This window comes from Dermacentor andersoni, chromosome 8 (assembly GCF_023375885.2).
Source record: "Dermacentor andersoni chromosome 8, qqDerAnde1_hic_scaffold, whole genome shotgun sequence".
NCBI lineage: Eukaryota > Metazoa > Arthropoda > Arachnida > Ixodida > Ixodidae > Dermacentor > Dermacentor andersoni.
The window spans coordinates 74,806,504-74,826,441 of record NC_092821.1 but is presented as its reverse complement, the minus strand read 5'-3'; the positions used below and the strand labels follow the sequence as shown (position 1 = coordinate 74,826,441).

The window sequence follows — 19,938 nt, the reverse complement described above, 5'->3', positions numbered from 1 at the left end:
TGTTCTTACAGTGAGCAGACAGAAAAGTTTGTTGACCTAATGCACCAATTGATCCTCATCATAACATCAAGAGTGTCATCAGGTGGTCTTAAGCCAAACTCGAAAGAAGAACACATCTTAAAGGACACCTTGAAATACGTGAACAGATGGGAAGTGTCTAGTGGGTCATTGAAAGAAAGCCTTCTTTCATCTGGCACATCGCAGGGACTACGTGCGAGCTTGCACGCAACCTTGGAGCTTTTGGCATACCTCACAAAGCAGGTTGGCTTCAAGTACCTTCTAACCTCTCGCCCGAGTCAAGACCTGCTTGAGAAACTGTTTGGCATAATTTGGCAGTTCTCTGGGTGCAACGATCGTCCAACGTCGGCACAATTCTTGAACTGCTGTGAACTGCCTCAGTTTCTGACCTAGTTAAAGCACCAATTACAGGAAATAGTTCAGGGGGCACACTAGTGTCACTGGTTGGAGCCAACAAAGTGGCAAGTCATTTCGACATTCTGATAGATGCTGGCAAACTGGAAGAGGCCTCCAGTGAGCTTGAAACATCCAGAGAGCTCAACTGTCATATCTATCCTGAGCAGATTAGTGATGCAAGGGTTATTACATGCAGTTTATTACATATCCGGTTATGTTGCAAGGCACAAAGTCCAAACAAAATGAGATCAGTGCTTCAAGGTTGTCCTCACATCAGCCGAGGAAGCAGACAAGGACTTTCATCCTTCACATTGTTCAGTGATTGGGGCGGGCTGTTATATCCTTCAAGGGAGCTCCTCTGTTATGTTGAAGCTTTGGAGGATACTTTACTATGTGGTTCAGTTGGAACATGCTGTCCATCACATTAGAAGCACTGCACTAATTGGATGCGACTCCTACAAGCAAGAGCTCACAAGCAACATAATGAAATACATATTTAATTATGACAAGGCTTTATTTCTACACAATGTCATTGAACAAAGAACAAACATCAACCAGCAAAAAGAAAAAGCCCTTGAAACTTTGAAGGACCACACGAAAGGAACCTCGTAGAGCTATGTCAACAGACGGCCCATGGAGACACCCTTATTATAATAAATGCTCAAATAATAAATCTACTTCTAACTAGTTTTCATAGAATTTCACTTATTTTAAGCGTAAATGAGTAACACTTAACCATCACTTATAATGCTTAGGTCGGCAGCTACAAGTTATAAACCACTGCAAAGAACTATTATTTTAGTCGCATCAAAAATAGAGACACTGAAAAATCACTTAGGTTTCTTCTAATACCGTGGCGTAATGAGCTGCGGTAGCCGCACGGTTAGCGTCAGCCCATCACAGCTCAGGCAGAGCAAACGCCGTACTCGGTGCTTAGGAATCAAAGAAAAACTGCTTAGATGATAAATGGCTTATTATTTTACACACGATAGCTCGACAACTCGCCTGCTAGTGTAAAAAAGGGCAAAAAAGTAAGACGCCACTAACATAAAATGTATATGAGCACTACAGTGAGCTGACGTGAAAGCTAAAGCCAGCGCTACGGCACGCATCACACGATTGCACGCAGGCGGCAGCTCCTTCGTCACACCTCCAAATTCTAACCGCTGTACCACGGCTGTGCATGGCGCGGCCGCATGCATTCCATCTTGGAGATGGAATGCATGTGCGATTCCATCTCCAAGATTCCATCTTGGAGATGTAATCATTGTTTCTCATTGTGAAATGCTCTTCAGCAGTGCTTGTTAACTTAGTTAGCAAGTGAATGTTTACAGTAGTTTATGCAGCTGATAAGACTACTAACCTTACTGCATATAGCTGTCTAATAATTTGCTATCGGAATCAATGCTTCGCCTTTGGGGCAGAACTGCGACTTTTTTCTAAATTTTTATTTAATTCGACCAATTTCGTTCGCACCATTAGTGTTGAATTAATTGAACTCGAATGCACAGTGGAGTGCCTCGACAACGAATGCCTCTGCAATGAAATGACTAGAATAACAAAAGAATCCTGTCCCAATTTTGTTGGGAGCTGTGCGGTGCACCTGTACAATGAATGATTTCAGAGGCACCAAGCACTTTATTATAAAAGCGTTCGACTGCATATGGTGTCTTGCGCCTGTGTAAGAGAGCGGCACCAGTAGAATTACAATTTATTTTATGCATTTTTTGAAATCTTGTTTCATCCCATGTTCAACCAATTTAAAAACTTTTTTGCAAAGAGAATTTATTTCTGTAAAATCTGACACAGTATCAACAAAATCAAAGGCTAAGTAAAAATCTGTAAACATTACGAAAAAGGTACTAGACAACCTCCAGATCATTCAGCATGATAGAACTCATTTGCAGGTTCTGTAAACATGAATACGTAATCCCGAAGGCAAATGCACTGGGTAAATTGGGCTGATCCTAAAGGTGTATAAATGTCGCAAAATGACAATCATAATATCTTGAAAGTGGCCGGGGGTACGCAAAGACTCATTCACATTAAACTCAGCAAAAAAGGCATGTATCTTTTAGTCCTAGTGATCTCTAGGAGTGGCAATTGTGATGCAAAAAGATGAATGCGACAGCATTTGTAGCTTTGAAGGACCACATAAGATATAAAAGAGGAAATGCCATTTCCTATGTGCTGACGTCTGCCTACGTACATTTAAAGCAATAAAGAGTCACACGTCAAATTCATCACATAGTCCATACAATGCAACTGAGCAAACAGCAAACCCTGCTACTGTGATGCACACAAGGCTTTCTTAACCTGTCAGTGGCCTCCGGCGTTCCTCTGACAAGCAGTACAACAGAATGCATTCTGTTCCCAGCACAGACTAAGCATGACTATCACCACCGCACTTTGATATCCCTTGATGTTAATATCAGAAGCTAAAGACGGCCCAAAAGACAGATCATTGTTTCTCATTGTGAAATGCTCTTCCTCGAAAAAAAAAAAACTAACAATGCAACGAACAGACTAGAAGATGATCTATCTCAGTTACAGTGGTTGTACGGTGGGAGACCGAACAACTCGGGCTTAAAGTTTTCGAGTGAGGTCAAGCACAACGTAGCACTCTTGCGCGAGTCCTCATCAACACGTGGATCTGGTACCATGACCACTTGCATTCCAGCAGCCACGGCTGCCAGCACACCATTGGGGGAGTCCTCGAACACGAGAACCTGCAAAGGCAAAAGGGTGCATCTAGGAATGAAAGTGCAAAGAAAAGGGCTAGGCAGGCTGCACAGCGCACCTAATTGTACTTGTGTTAGAGTGAAACCTCGTTACTACGGACACATTAACGAACTTTTCAGAAATACCCTGCTGACTTCTTATAGTTTCAATGTAAAAATATTTCAGTACTATGAACTTCAGAATAACAAACTTTTCAGAATAATGATCATTATTCAGTTTCCCTGTGATGTTAACGCCTTAGCACTACGAACTAATATTCCGAAATCTAGGGATTCTTAGACTTCGGTGTATCCTTTACGGCAGCCGAAACAGTAGGCTAGCAAAACAGAGTGCTGACGTCACGGTGCATGGGCTCCGCATGCGTTCCACGTGGGTTCCACATGGGTTTTGAAGACCCGAGACAGCACTCGAGAAAGAAAGAATGCGGGCAAGCGGAGACGACCACACATTAGGTTTTCCATGCACACGCTCCACCAAGAAAAGTGTCCCCTAACAATGGAGGCACGTCTCTTCCTTCTTTCACCCTTCTTTCTGCGCACGTCTCTTTCTTTTGTACTTCTTTCTGTGGCCGTACTAGCTACACCCGCAGTGAAATGTAACCTCTGTACTCGCCAGGATGCCACACGGTCGCACTGTGCGCTTTCCAGAAGGTGTCGCGTGCATGCGCTTGTGCTTTGACATAGTTAAGGTGTCCGCCTTGAGTGAGACAGTTGTAGTGTCCATGGCAAAAAATGTGAAAAACAAACGAAAAGCAAGAAACACTGTGCTTTGGAGGTGACGTGGAGCTACATTTTTGTCGGTAGTTTTCTCGGTGTCAGCGTCTGTATTGCGCGCATCACTCATATTATACGATGCTTTGGTGGTGCGTGGCGGGGCAATCTATGGAAAACAGCAATAGCATGTGCTGAGAGCCAACAGCAATGTTTTCATGGATAGCCCATTCGGTGACACCTTATAAACTGATAGGCTGATGGGTGGAATGGTTAATTTTGGGGCTTTTACCATAACAATCTTTCAGAATAATGAACAATTTATCTCGGTCCCCTGAAGTTCATTATAACAAGATTTAACTGTACATGCAATGAATAAGTTGAACCGAAACGAGCAAACTTTTTAAGGGCTTCGAAGCTTAGTGTCTAGTACATTGGCACTTTCAAATTCTCTGATTTTTCCTCGTTCCTCGTGGCTGCTTTTATGAACGTTTCCTGTCAGTCTACGACACCGGAGATTCAGGCGCAAGGAAAAAAAGAAATGGTGGTTTATAGCTAACCAAATTACTATGCCCACCCATAACTTTCAATAACTACAGCCAGCAAACTGTATACTGTATAAGGTGAAATGCACTATCACATTCGGCTGAATTGTGAATTTCAGGATATTCCAACCAACCCGGCCAGTCTCACACTCATAAAACCAACAAAAGGCACAACTATATTTGTGCACTGCGCAGATTCTATTGAAAACCTCACTTGCTTCTGGCATGCCACTAGCTTCGCTATAACCACCGTATGCACCAATTTCCCCGATTCAAAGCAACTCCAGTGCAAAATTAGTTTTTTTCCCCCTGAATTTTCTAGAAGTCACAAATTCTCAGAAAGCCCCAGGATTTTCCTGAAGGAGACACCCCGCGAAGGTGAATGCTATCTCAGACACTGGATCTGCAGCCACAGTGACCTGCTGCAGAGCACGATGTCACAGGTTTTTTATTTAAAGTACCTAAAATGCCAAAAGATATTATTGCAAGAGGTTACATTGCTACATTATTGGGGAACAAAAGTGACAAGTGGGAGTTTTTGAAACTTCTCCAAATTGTCTACAAGGACATCTGTAAACAGAATCCCTGCCATGACAACCTAACTTATCTTGTGGTGGGAAAAGCACAATAAAAATGAGAATTGAGCATGCAACACAGTTCTCATGTTGTGTCTACCTCAATCATTTTTTTCACACTGTTCCCATTGCAAGAGAATACCAACTTAGCCCAGTGTCGCAGCCTTCTGTAGCCTCATGTAATGGAAGACAGAATGCAATAGCGCTTGTATACCGTGCTTTGGGCACATGTTAAAAATCCCTAGATGGTAGAAATTAATACAGAGTACCCCGCTATGGCATCCCTCACGGCGAATATATTGCTGTTAAATATATGAATGCTAAATGAGAGCTGACTAGCAGATAGCTTCTTCAGAACTCTGGGTTACATTCTCTCTCTTAGGCAATTTCCGAGATGAACTGCGCCTCCTGAGAGATGTCAAGTGAGCTTGCCCGCTTAGATAAGGATGATTCCTTTACACTGTGAACGGTTCTTGTGTGGTAGCCGCAAAAGCCAATGTAGGCCAACAATTTCATGGCTGGTATGAAGTGTCAAAGAACCCTCAGCAATGCAGCCTGCGTCAAAGCTCCGAAGCAGCTGCATGACCATAGTATCGACGAGAACATGCAGCTGGATGCAGGCATAGGCAATAACATACCACCACAGTGGAACTCTCGTTATGTGATCTGTGATTTCGCGACATCCCGGTTTTTACGATAGATTAGTGCAGTCCCCGCGAACTCCCCATAGAGACAATGCATTAAGAACAACCTTTAGAGATGCAGGATTACGCATGTCTTGTCTCCTACGAGTACAATAAATACTCGTTAAACCGTACCCGCTTAAACAGTAGTTTCGTTTTAAAAGTAGTAAAGTCAAATCCCGACTCAGCGGCCATTGAACATAATGTGTTTTGTATCCGTATAAACCGTACCAGCTTATTGCGTACGTATCGGTTAACACGTAGTGTTTCCACTTTTTGTCGCACAAAAACGGCGGTGCGTTGCCTTCATCGGGCGGCCTGGCAGAACAACAAGCCTCAGAGATCGGAACAACGGCCTCTAAGCACCCTGTGCGTTTGTGCATGAAGCAACATCTACATCAACATCATTTCGGCAGCGTGCCAGAGAGCGTTGTGGCGTTGTGTAAGCGAGGACTCGCATCATGGCTAAGCTTGGATGAAAAGAACACTGGATGCTCAGCATAGAAGAAAAATTAGACATTGTTTGTGCTATCGAACGTGACACGAAGAAGTCGGCGCTGGCACGCAACAGGGATCTGCTGTTGACGATGGTGTGTGGCATTTGGAGTGCGAAGTTGCTCGGCAGCGCTGCTGCGACCGCGAACAGATGTCGGCTATGCGGTTCGACTTTTCACCATCGTTGCCTCTGTTGTTGCCGAAGTGCTGGCTAGCAAGAGTGATGAGGACAACACGGAAAGCTACAGCACAGGCGATTCAGGCCTGACAGTGGCAGAAGCTGCGCGTTACGTCAGCCTCATGAATGCAATCGTCACGACGAGAACAGCACCCTGCAATGAAAAAGGCGCCCTGTGACTTCTGCAGCGCTACCGTGCACATGCATGGAGAATACGTAACGCCAATGAGGAATCTGCCATGCGAGTGTTTGCCGAAAAGAGGGGGGGCTGGCTGAAAAGCTGCCTCACAGCTTCAGTAAGTTTAAGGCCGCTGTCGTCGCTGCTAGGCCGCCATGGCATCAAACGAAAATAACACTTTTGTTGCGCGAAGTGAATAAATGCTGCATGTTTTTTTCCCCTTTCATCGCACTCTCTCTGAGTTCCGTTTCTGATAGGTAAGTGGTCGATCTCATGCTATTTCGGTAAAACAGTACTACCGTTTAGTATGTACTTTTTCCGAGCTCCAGCCAACTACGGTTTAACGAGGTTTCACTGTACCTATGCGAAGCTGTAAAACCAACAATGGATGCGTGAGAGGCACCCCCAGCCTTTGGCAAGCTGCCTTGCGGTGCCGCTCCTTCAGACAGGAAGGGTAGAGCGCCCCTTTGCATGCAGAAAGCTTTGACTGGTTTCCACGCTTTTCAGGCCCTGCACAACCTAACATTCCAATGATCACCACAGAGGGCAGAAAAATAAACCGCAGTGCCTTCCAGCATGAAGCACATAAAGTGCATCTACTGACCTAAACATTATATCAACCATGCGGCTGCCATTCGCGCTGTTGCATGCCACGCCCGGGGCGCATACGTTCGTGCAAAACAAAATTTTGTTGAAGTCAATGAAGACTGCTCCTTAACATTGTATCACGCATAAATTAAACAAGCTGCTCTTTATAGTCTTGTCTTTTTTAGATACTGCGGCACATCGCTTTTATCAATGGCTCCTGCTTCAGCTGACTCTTCGTCATCAGCAGTTTATTGACATTGATCTGTTACATGATGTCGTGGTTTGGTATGCCAATTCAAATTATATGGAGGTAAAACGACAAAATGGGTTACGTTTTTTTTGCGCAGTTTTACGCAAGCTTGCACTAGTTTTGTTTCACTGGCAATATCTTGGCCAGTTTAGACATTGCGCTTTCGATGGCTGCTGCCACTGAGGGACAGGTTTTAATCTGTACATTTTGACTAGTTCAAAGGCTTTGGCAGAGTGCAGTCACCTTGCTTCAGGGGAACGAAGCCCCCTTCGAAATCTGCTGCTGGCACAGCACTACGTTTGCAGCCTAGATGTACGCGCCGATGAGTAAAAACGCACAGCTTGTGCTTGTTATCGTTGACTTTCTTTGTGTGCAACACGGAAAATGACGCATTACAATCAGCAAGTTTTGAATGTGTCAAACTCTGTCGGCCATTGCTAAAATCTGCACTTCCTACAGCGATATGGTTTTGCTTGAGATCGGGTTGTTGGTTCCATAAACGTGTATCCTCGAAAGTTACTGTCTGTTAAGGCACTGTCAAAAACACCGCACAAACCAAGGCATACGTTAAAAAGCGTGTGTACACATCTAATGTCATGCATGCATGTTCATACACATGCATCAGTGTACAATACACATGGACTGCCAAATTTGTATTAGGTGCACTTGAGAGGAATCGTAAAGGAGCTTTTTCCTATAGGGCGTAAGTTTAGGTTACATACTTATAATGAATGCATTTGTGATTTAGTGTAACAAGGAAACTGGCACTGTAATCAAGGCTATTCTTATAGTGTCAATGTCCGTGATCCACACTCCCTGCTTGTGCATCTCAATGCAAGGGGCAACGCACCTGCTGCATGACATGACTTTTCAGGGAAGCTACCTCGAGTATCACGTTCCTTGCTAGGTATGTTTCTGCATATGTGTATTAAACTCCACTTTATTTATTTATAACATTAATTCTGACAAAATTTTGGCTTTGTACGTCATGCTTCTACATATCTTATGGCTTCATTATTTCTATCTTTACAGAACTTCACACAAAAACAGGATGACTGGTCTCAAATGCACACTTTGCAAGCACAGTGAAACTGCTCGATGTCTATTAAAGTAGAATCTATTTAATTCGCACTTCCAGTTTATTCAAACTGACAATGTGCTCCCGTCAAAGTTATGTGTACTATTCCCATGGGCGGAAATGCCCAGTAATTTGAACGCGCAGGCATTTGTGACGATTCATTCGAATGTAATGCGCTCCAACAATGCTCTCAGCAGCATGCCAAATCACGTGGCCGTGTCCCCGACCAGCATTGCTCTGACCCTACCATACAGGAAATGCTAAGGAGAGACCCCGCAACGTCACGTGTGAGGTTCCGTATGAAGTCTGAAGGCGATAACACCATCGCCATGTGCCCTACGCTCCCCTTTACGCACCCTAGGGGAGTCGACGATCGCGGCTCAATCTCACCCATGCAAAAGAGATTGAGCGGGGAGGAAGCATGTTATCTTCCATCGTGTGTGAGACACCCAAAGTTGTGAGACACCATGGCGGGGGTGTGTGTGTGTGTGTGTGTGTGTGTGTGTGTGTGTGTGTGTGTGTGTGTGTGTGTGTGTGTGTGTGTGTGTGTGTGTGTGTGTGTGTGTGTGTGTGTGTTTAATTTGGCAGCAACTGCACATGTGACAGCTGTGCATTGTCGTATCTTGAGAGCAATCTTTGTTGGCGGCTCGTAGCTTTGTGTGTGCTATGTGTTCTCGGTGCTCACTTTTCGTTGATGTGATACACAGCACCAATGTCACTTCACTCGCTGCTGCTGCCGCGTTTCCTCACGCCAGCCTTTTGACAGCAAGTTTCCGTGGTCATCGAGTGAGATATGTTCATGTTTGCTTGCGTGTGCATGGCACCATGCTTGTTAACTTAGTATGCCTATGTTTACAAGTTTATACGGCTTCATATAGCTGTCCATAAATTTGCTATCGAAATTGATGCTTTGCCTTTCGAGCCAAACTGTTACTTTGTTTTTACAATGATGAGTCTAAACCAAGACAACCCCATGGAAAGGTTGTTGGAGACAGTGCGCCACATCCGATTCTGTACAAGATGGACCCTGAATAAAAGGACGCGAAGCTGACACCCAGTAACTCATTCTCCTTATCTCTTGCATGCGGTGACACCACAACATCAGGGAGAACACCAAACGGATTATGATCAGTGGCAATGACTTCGTCATCTTCATAAGACATGATGTGATAAGAATGCAAGACGAAGAACATAAACGCAGTGCTGATCTGTCAGCAGACGAAAAAAGCTTGCGAGCACGCAGAGGGAAGCAGCGACGAAGGCCCAGCCCAGCGGAGGCAACTCTGCCGTGGCAGTCTTAGGTGGCAGAAGGAATTAGCGCCATCCATCAAAATGGCGGGAAAGCAAATCCGCTTCCCTCCCGCCCCTCCTCACAAATGCACTCCCTTCGCTTTGCCTCTCAACCCCTCATAACTCTCTCACCTTCGATGGTCTCTGCATGCACGTGCCTTCGTGCTGGCCTGGCATCAGCTTAGCCCTCTCCCTGAAGTTTCATTTTCTGCCGCTATCGGGAAGCAAGCGTTGGCTGGTGTGGGCAGTTTTGTGGTCCTCGCTAGCTGTGTGCATGCGTGCCGGGATATTTCACGACTGGCATCGTTCGTGCATCATGCTATGGTACACGAGTACTTCAAGAACAAGTCCTCCTTCTAATTTAAACTTTTCTTAATTAGAAGAAATTTTCAGGTCCCTGTGAGTTCAAAACCTGAACCTCACGTCTGCCAAGTTGTGCCGATGGACAGATTTTAAAGCATCTCACAGGGTGATATTGGTGACTACCCACAGACATCAGTTGTCTAAAGTCATGTCTGCATACTGTGAGAGGCATCTTGCAAGTTCCGAGGGAAAAAATTGTTCATGCCTTAATCCCTGCATTGTTTAACGGAACGGTGACGTCATCTGGAGATCACCTAGAGAATAAAGGCAAGTGGCTAACTACATCCAAACACTGCTAAATATCAGGGCAGCAAAGGAAAGTGCGAGTCCTTTGAACACTAAGCTGTGCTTTGTGAGATTACTTAAAAGCAAGCTCAAATGTTTTTTTTTGCTTTATTAATAACTGCACTTAGGATGTAGATGTTAACAAAAAAGGCCACTTTTAGACGGCTGCGGCCGAATTAGCTTTTGCATCTGTGCAACAGGATATTTGTGTCACAATAAGCACAGACTGTAAATGTGGTGAGCTGCATGCAGAAGTATGTTAATAAACATACACTGTTTAAATAGCAGGATGAGCCAGATTGCGTTCATGGGATGTGCTGGTATTTTTTCATATAGTGTAGTGAAGTCCTTAACCATTTATATGTTTGAGAATTCCTACTTCTGCTGCTCCTGACCAATCATTTCACCTTCATAGTGTCTGCCACTATTAAGCTTAACATGGCAGAATCACCACTGCCGTGCAATAAAGGCTAGGAAATAGAAGATGTAGTTAAAACACATATGAATATGGCTCGTGCCTAGCTGCACTGTGCAGTCGTTCATATTTCAAGCTGCAGCTTGCTTAAGTGAGTACCTAAAATTAACGCAAAGAGCACACTTCAATTTCTGCCTCCAAGCATAAAATGCTGAAAAACGATGCAACAAAACAAATACATGTGTGACACAATTGGCTTATTTTTCCAGCATTGGAACAGCCTGACAAGATGCCCTAGTTGTTCATTTCGTGTGTATGTGTTTGTTTTAGAGTGCACACCTTGTGTTGACACATTTGTGAATCGTTAAAGCTGATACATGAGTGGTGCTCATGACTGAGTGCTTCTTTAGAAATAGTTGTGTGCAACGAGAGACAAGGCAGATTTATACTGCGTGCCTAAAACTGATTTTTCAAGAAATGTGACTTATGAAACTGCCAGCATCGGGCTTGTTTTTGTGTGTTTCTCTAGCATTCTTGCTCTGCTCACACGTTGCCGAATTACGCCCTCAATCATAATGCATTCACAATAGTCTTTGTCTTAGCAGCGAACTGCCTCTACACTGTGATATGACTACTTGTGCCAAGAAATTCTAGCAGTGTCAAAGTATCTGTGTACTTAAACTATGATGAGCAACAAAACAAGCATGATAGAATTGTTTATAAACTTTAAACTTAACCACTTTTCGTATGGGCTCATAGCTGACAAATAAAATTTGAGCATATCCTGTTGGCACAGTGTCTGAAACTACACTATTTTCTATCATCATGTCTCTTTGTGACGTAGTCAAGCTGAAGTAGTTGAATGATAGACATAGAGCATGAAGTGTGAGAAGCAGCACTGTAGCACACAACCACATTGTTTTACATAGGATTAACCGAGCATAGAACTAGCTACAGTCAAACGTCTGTACAAGTGCTCAGGACCTCCAAAATTCTTTGTTATACAGGTCACTTCACGCACCGTACCACTCACACTAGAGAAGGCTAAGCACGTTCAACAAAAGGAAACTTATTTCACATGAATTAAAGAGTGACTCGGCAAAATAAGGCAGTAATTATATTGTGCAAACTTTGTCCGACAAAATGTGCGATTGCAGGCAATCTTATTGCACTTAGGTTCATGCTCCATGGCAAAATGTAGGAGCTACACAAGGTAAAGTTGCAGATGGTCGAATGCCGCTGTCACTTCCCATGCCGTCGAAATCACTGGCTTGTTTACAGAATCTTCATCACTATTGCATTCATTGACACTCGTGTTGTTTTCGTCATAGCTGGCTTTGAAGACGTCCAGTCATCAGATACGACTACATCATCACGTTGTCATCGAGTGTGACGTATTCATCAGCCATCACACCCAGTGATACGCTACAACAAGCAGCCTACGAGTTGAGTAATTCCTGGAGTTGTGCAGCAGGACTGTACTTCAGACATTGGCACACCCACGTGCATTGCTAGTGCTGCCATTGGCACTAGCATAGAGCTCACCTTTGCGACATCTGTGGAGCACAGTAGCGGCACTGCGCCGTGCCATGTGTTGTAAACCAACAAACCAGCGACCGGGGATTTCTGTGTTGTACAGGCAAATTCATTCTACAGGTGTTCACAATACGTATGAAATATGGAAATTTGGCAGGGACGTAACAAATCCTTCATTAGACAGGTAATTTTTCTGTATAGGCGTTTGACTGTACATTGTTCTTACCGTGACAACCATCTCCCACTTATGCGTATGTTTCCTAAACTGCGCCGTGTACAGCGCCGTCGGCCGATGCGTTCAGTGCCAAATCTGACGGAAGCAAACCCACCTCCGAAAGTGATCACCCGAGAAGACCACCCCAACATGAATGGAAAGCGTGAGAGAACGTGCAAAGGTGCCACCGGAAGGCATGTAGATTGTATTGTACACGTGTGTTTATGCACGCAGTTCGGAGGTTTCTGTCTACCTGTGAGCACACAAGAGTTCTCACACATTTCTTTATTGGGTTTCCGGCTTCATGCAGGTCGTCCGGACATGTGAGGAAACATTGCCTAATGCTGGTGCTGCTGCCTGCCATGTTGGATGAGGACGACGCCACAGTTGCTGCCATGTCTTGCCTACATTCGCAGATGTGCTATGTAGCATTGACAACATTTGGAGGTTCGTCTGTGTAGGCAACGCCGCAGATGACCTCCTTAAGGACGTCACTGTGCTCAAGAGGCGGCTCTGGCTGAGTGGCTCAAAGAAAGTCTGTAGGAAACTGACCAACGTTTTAAAAGCGTTTAGGTGAGCAAACAACATATGCATGCTGATGGGTGCGGATCGCGGTACACGGTATGCTAATTCCTTCGATTAAGCGTGATCGGCACCTGCACTGCCATATTCCTTTTGCATTTACTTTTTTGGCGGTTTTGGTTCCAGAGTCCTGCTACAATTAGCCTAAAGCTTAAATTGAAGCTTCTCGCAATTTTGTTGTTCAAAACCATCTATTATAGACAATTTTTGTTGGTTGGATTATATGACGTCGCGCGGTCCTAAGAAAGTCATACAACCTGGGTACCACTGTAATAACGTCCAACAACGCGGCTTTACCGAGCCATCAGAAACCGGAGATGGTAGAGCGGGCACAGCATATAGGAACACAGAATGGACATGATGGCTCTAGAGCACAGGAGTATAGATTTTCTGAATGTAGTGAATCCTATGAAAATGGTTGAGTACAGCAGAGGAATTGCACTGGATATAGTGAAGCGTTTGCGAAGACTTGGTAGACTTCACACCGTGGCAGAACTAGGACTTCAGGAAGTTGTGAGAAGTCAGTCAGGATGCTGATCGGTCAGTCACTCAATCACACATGCAACCTACTCCTCCTCGAACCCTACCAAAAAGCTACCAGAAACAAGAAAAGAAACTAGCAAGTCTACCTCTCCATGCTTCAGCAACGTACCTTTTCAGGTGGAGGTGCATTCTCAAATTTTCCAGCGGCCACGAGAAAGATGTCTGGGTGTGGCTTGCCCCTTGGCACTTCTGCATCATCCCCGCCACACACTATGTGGTGGAACTTGGCAAACAGCTCTCCATGGCAGCTGGTCTTGAGCACAAACGAGTCCCGTTTGGAGCTGGTCGCCACGGCAATGGGCACCCCACACTGGTGGAGGTGATTCACGAGCCGCTCGGCCCCTGTAATTGCAGTGCGCCAAGTGCAGCTGTAATGACTGACTCCCGCTCTCAGTGATCACTCTTCACTCCAAGTTCTATTGGCAGGAATATACTTAGTGGCTTAAACCTAGCCTAGAATAGAAAAACATGCCAAAACCCTAACATTGCCTCTTACTTAATATGGTACAGCAGAAAAAAATGCTGCGACCTGATGTCACACCTAAACCACAATGTGAAAGAAAAAAAATCGTGAAAAGAAAACTTTGGCAATGTTTACAGAGACCTTAGTGTAGTCCAGGAAGTTAGACAGAGATGGGCTAATATTTATGGGACTAGTGTGTGCAAGGTGCTGTTTAGTTGCACATCTCTTTCTTTTACATCACCTAATACTTGGCGGTGATCAGTACAACTACAGCTTCCCTCCCCCAATTGAAGAAGAGGCCGAAAGAGGTTTGAGCAAATGCAGGGAGTTGCAGAGCAAATGCAAGGAGTTGTAGGCACAATCCTTCACATTAGGATAATTCGCATGAGATCGTTCACATGCATGCAAGGAACCCTATGGCTTTAAGGTGAGGGGAGAAAATCACCTGTGCAGTCCACTGAACTAATGTAGACAGCCTTAACTCTTTTCCTTACCGTGAGAACAAATGGCCCTTCTATAAATGATTTTTTTATTGAAGCTGTTACTGTAACCTGTGTTAAATAGCAGGCTATCTATCGATAGACAGCTAAAATATGTACTTTCCAAATATATACATTCTAAAAACACATGTTAGGACATGATATATGTTATATAATTTATGAAAAGCAAAGTCTATTGAAAAGTACAGAAAATGTTAATTATGTTTAAAAAAAAATTTCTGAAATATACAGGTATGCAAAATGCTTCCACTTTAACTGCCTGCAGGCCACTTCAACTGCCTAGAGCCCACGAATGTTCAGTGTTCTAGATCACAAGTGACAATTAGTATAGCCCGGAAGTTCAGCCACTAAAACTGTCATTTCAGGCATGTATAGGTGCCAGGTACTGTATTTTGGGCATGCATAGGCTCAATTTATAGGAACTTTTGCTGTGCATTTGAGAATAAATTATGACTGATTTATTGAAATTATAATAGAGAACTAGCACTTAATTCCACTGAATGCAAAGAACTCACATTCGGAATTTTCATAGATTTTTCTAAGTCATTTGACCACATAAACCAAGGAAAATCATTTTTTAAACTTGATTTTTACGAATTCTGTGGCATTTCTCTCTCAGTAATTAGGTCATATCATCTCTCACTATCAATAAGTGGTAATGAACCTGGTATTTTGGCAATTTATCTGACCTGAAATGCATCGCTGCCCCGAGGAATAATTTAGAACCACTGCTGTTTCTTCCATACATTATTGACATTGTCCTTATTTATTACTCTTTAACTTTTATAATTTATGCTGACGGCACTAGTTTATTTTTTTAGTGCACCGAACATCATCTAACTAAAGAAAATGCTATGAATGTTCTAAAGCTACTACGAAATCGGTCCTAATCTAATTAATTACTTATAAACTTTCAGAAAACCAAAGCCGTCCTTTTCTAGACTACATAATAAGCTAACATCTGATACAAATATGGCACTAAAAACAGACTCCTTTGCTGTAAAAGTTGGTCCAATCGTAAAAAGTCTAGGCATGTTCTTTTGAAGAACATTTATCCAGGAATAACTGTGTACAAATGGTCGCGGACACGGTGTCAAAAGTACCAGGTACATTATCAAGCTTCTTATACATCCTTCCTCAATGCATCAAAAGTATTTCATATAATGCTATGTATTACTCGGTTATTAATTACTGCTCCTTAGTTTGGGGCGCTACCACTTTCATAAACACGAGGTAACTACTATATCTGCATGATTCTAACGCAAACTTTTTTTGAATAAAAGGCACATTCAGATTTGCATGCGCATTACAATCATAATTCTACTCAAAATCAAAAACGAAACCAGTTCTTACTAAAAAAGGAAGCTCAATGCAAGGTAGCTAGTCAGACTGCCACTTTGGTTTGCGATCGCCACTTTCCAGTTTGCTGTATGTGTGTCATTTATAATGGATTAGATGGAGCTGAAGATGACTTTCTGTGGTCAAGGGGACAGCGAAAAGGAGTTGTTGTTGGACTCCGACAGTGACTAGTGGTCAAGATTCAGCTGTGTGCGCGTTTGTGTACCTTTGTATGTTCCACAAAGTTGTTTCAACATCGTACGCATCAACTCAGGTTTTGTTACTTGATGTGTGTGGTACAATCGGCACCAAGGCAATTCTTGTTAAAAATATCTTGGCAGCAATATAACTGTGCGTTAGAATCGAGGGGCGCGATGTAATCATGTAAATACAGTAGACGTAATTCAGAAGAGTGCTTATTTTCCAGGCTTTTCTAATCCTTGGCATAATTCCAATTGAAGAGCTATAGTAACATGCTAGTAAGAAAATACAAATGGGATCAAAGAAGGAAACTGATTACAATGTGAGCAAATTTGAGACACAAACACGTACCATTAACACAACACTTGCACTGGCAGCCAATGGTTCACATCAAAACCCCGTACTAACTATGGTTGACAAATACTGTCAATTTACCTCTTTTCTTTAAAGGGACACTAAAGACAAATACTAAGTCGACGTGGACTGTTTAAATACCATTCCAGAAATCTCACAATGCCTGTTTCGTGCCAATAAAAGACTTAGTTTACGAGTAAATTCTATCTGAAGGGTCCGAATACCTTTTCCAAAATTCAAGTATCCTGCAATCCAGCCAGGGGAGTGGTGACGTTGCATACGCCATCACCACCCTTTGCTGCCATCGGTGAGTAAAACGGCGTCCGACAGACGGTGGTACCGAGCGAAGACAGAACTAACAGAGCGGTGGATTGCCACTGCAGCTACTTTTAAGTCAAGTGGCGCAGACCGTTTGAGCATCCTGCGACATCAGTGGAAGTTGAATTCTCTGCTACTTGCATTTCACGGGAGTTTCGCGAGCCAGCAAAACCAGCGCAGCACTATGCGATAACGAAACTACTGAAGCGCGAAAGCGTGGGCGGCGCAGAGTTGAGCAAAAACGAAACCTTTCAATCGCCCACGTCATTGTCACGAGCAATTTCAATGAGTTCCTTTTTCTAAAGATGAAATAGAATTGGACAAATAGCATTTTATTTCGTCTTATCGTACAAAGTATGTTTTTTTGCAATGAGTGGTTGAGTACTAGTGACAGTAATTAACTGAGGAGTGCTATTGTCATTGGGCAAGTGCTTGAATGTTTCGGGGGAATCTCTAATTGTGTCCTGCATTTACTTCAATTTCTCATTTATTAAGGCTCTATTCGCAATAATACTGACGCCTTAGAGAGTCTCAAGCACTAATCTCTCTCTTTAGCTTGACTTAATACTTGCCTTTAGTGTCCCTTTAACACTGTACGCAATATTTAGAAAAAAAAAAAACATGACTGTGAGCATTTATCCCATTTTGTAATGTAATTGTTTTTTTTGTGCAGAGTGTGGTTCTACAACAAACAAATGCTGCTTGTTTTTATATACGTTGTGTAAATGGTATCGCAGCTGTTGTATATAAATTATTATGCAAATTTGTGCATTTGCATAACTGCATAACTGTTTGTAAAGCCCAAGTATCGGTAGGGGGCATAGACCTGAAGTCAAGCCTTTGCATAGGCTATTTGTCTGTGCTCCTTGACATTCCTGTGGTGTATAATAAGTTTGATTTGATTTTCTAAGGAACATGGCCCACCAAACTTGCATTGTGAAATTCATTTTATTTTTTTGATAAAATGGAAAATCTTGTAAAGGTTACAAGATTTATCTGAAATTCAGTGTGACTAGACACTACAAGAAAATGAGTGAAAGCAGTGACAAACAAGCACCATCTGAAGACTTTCAGGTTTCATGTTGCGGCTTTTATCACTGAGCACTATAGGTTGTATGAAAAAAAAAAAAAAGAAACACTCAACATCCACCAAAGTTAGCGGCACATATTTGTACTTCAGAATGTTCCATGACCCACTGCTCTGTTGAATTGCAGAATGTTCGCCGACTGGGACTTGCGACGGTTCTTTCAATACTGAAAAAGTCCAATTTCTTGTCAGAGACGCAATAAGGTTTCAAGCTCTATTAGCGAGAGGTCCATTGGAGATGGTGGCGAAACTTTCCTGAACGTTCAAAATTATCCCGACATTCCGGGCCAGTGTTGAATCCCATAGAAAAATGTGAAGTAGGCGCAAAGTACACTAGGTCAACTTCAAATGTCTCATTGTGTAGCTCAACTTGAGCCCTTCAAACAGCTATTCTACTGACAACAGCCCTTGCACCTGCAAATTGTTTTTGGTAAAAATTGGCTGCCTTCAACCAAGTTCCCCAGCGTATGATAACATTATAAACAAAATAAGGCTAGGACAAAACAAGAAATGCTATTTTTAGGCTTTGAAAATCCAACATAGGCAACAACCTCAAATAGGCACTCATAGGCACAATGAAAGTTGCACAAAAATGTTTCTAGACCCATAATTTGCGCTCATATGTTGAATAGGCCCGATAAAGGCGCAAGAAAAAAAAAAAAACTATTTTGCCTAAAGTTCCGGTCTCTAGACATGAGAGTAGAGAGCTGGGCTAGTCGGTATAGGTTCAGTGTTTACACTGAACCTATACCGACTAGCGTGGAAAAACAGACACAGAGTGCTTGTGGTGTCCAGGTGTTCTGTGTCTGTCTGTCTGTCTGTGCTCCTTTACAATGGTCGAAGCACAAGTGACGTGCGCTACAAAAGATGTCTTGTGCCTTGTGGAAACTCTTTCCCATAGGTTCTGCAAATATCGGGCACAACAACACACTTTGCTGCTGGGCTGGGGGCAGCGAACCTCCACCATAGGGTGTAGGGATATAAGCTGGATATAAGCTGTAGGAAATAAGGGATACATTATCACCAAAATCTCTATGACATCTCCAGTAGCACAAGAAATTAGCCATTCGTAGGTAGAAAATTAAGCTTACTGCTAAACAGCTGATGACAGTCAAGGTTGGTGTTGTGGGGTTCCACTGCCCGAATTAAAATCTCATGATCTGCTGTCACCTTCAGGCTCGCTGCTTGTAGCATCCAATCATGTGTGGGTGGAACAGAATCGTGAGACTGATGTTGCTCATGCGAGGGCACAGCGACTGAAAGCCTGCCATCTTCACAATTACAATGTGCGCGTCTCAATGTGCTCAATAATAATTGCTTGCCAAATGTAAAATGTTACATGCTATTTAGAAAATGAAAATTTACTACTCAGACTATGTTCTACATGGTGTAACAAGTCAGTAAGCGTGCCGGGAGCCTTGAAATTGAGTGCAGCGCTTGTGAGTCGCCCATGACCCATGTTCATAGCAGCCAACTTGTGAACTTGAAAATGTATAAAATTCTGTGGTAACGAAAACAAGGAAATGAAGAGTAGGGGAAAGAGTATGAATTTTTTTTAAAGCTTGCCCTGAACATATGCCTTTTCAGGGATACATACCTACTTCATTAACATGAATTGGCATTTATTCACAGCGTACAGGCAGCAACAAACCTGGCAGAACAAATACTGACAAGCTGCACACTGTCTTTAGACCACAGCGACCTTCTCAGCGATTTTGCTGTTGCTAATTCCGCCTGTTTCAGGAACTTGCCTGAATAAATTTGTCCAAAGCAAGTGTACTTTTTTTTCTCTTCCTCTCTTTGATGTACAATGGAGTGACGAGCTAACATTTTCACGAGCAGAATTAATTTTTTGTAAACCTTAATGGCAACAGTTTATTACTTGTAACACAAGCCCAAATTTGTAAAGTGTACGAAAAATTAGGAAAAATTGGCAAGTGTGCCCATTCAATACCCATGGTAAAGAGCCAATGCAGAGGCATTTATGGCTGTACGTATCTGGCCAACTTTCCT

General features: G+C 43.1%; 1 protein-coding gene across 1 annotated transcript in view; it reads right to left on the bottom strand.

The window, feature by feature from the left end:
• Positions 1–909: 909 nt before the first annotated feature.
• Positions 910–19,938, bottom strand: part of LOC126538840 (pseudouridine-5'-phosphatase-like) — a 30,130-nt gene continuing 11,101 nt past the window's right edge. The window contains exons 3-4 of the mRNA XM_050185562.2: positions 13,774–14,006; positions 910–3,143 (exon numbers count right to left, since the gene is read on the bottom strand). Coding sequence (XP_050041519.1) covers positions 2,958–3,143; positions 13,774–14,006 — 419 coding nt within the window. The 3' untranslated portion in view covers positions 910–2,957. The remainder of the gene's footprint in view (positions 3,144–13,773; positions 14,007–19,938) is intronic.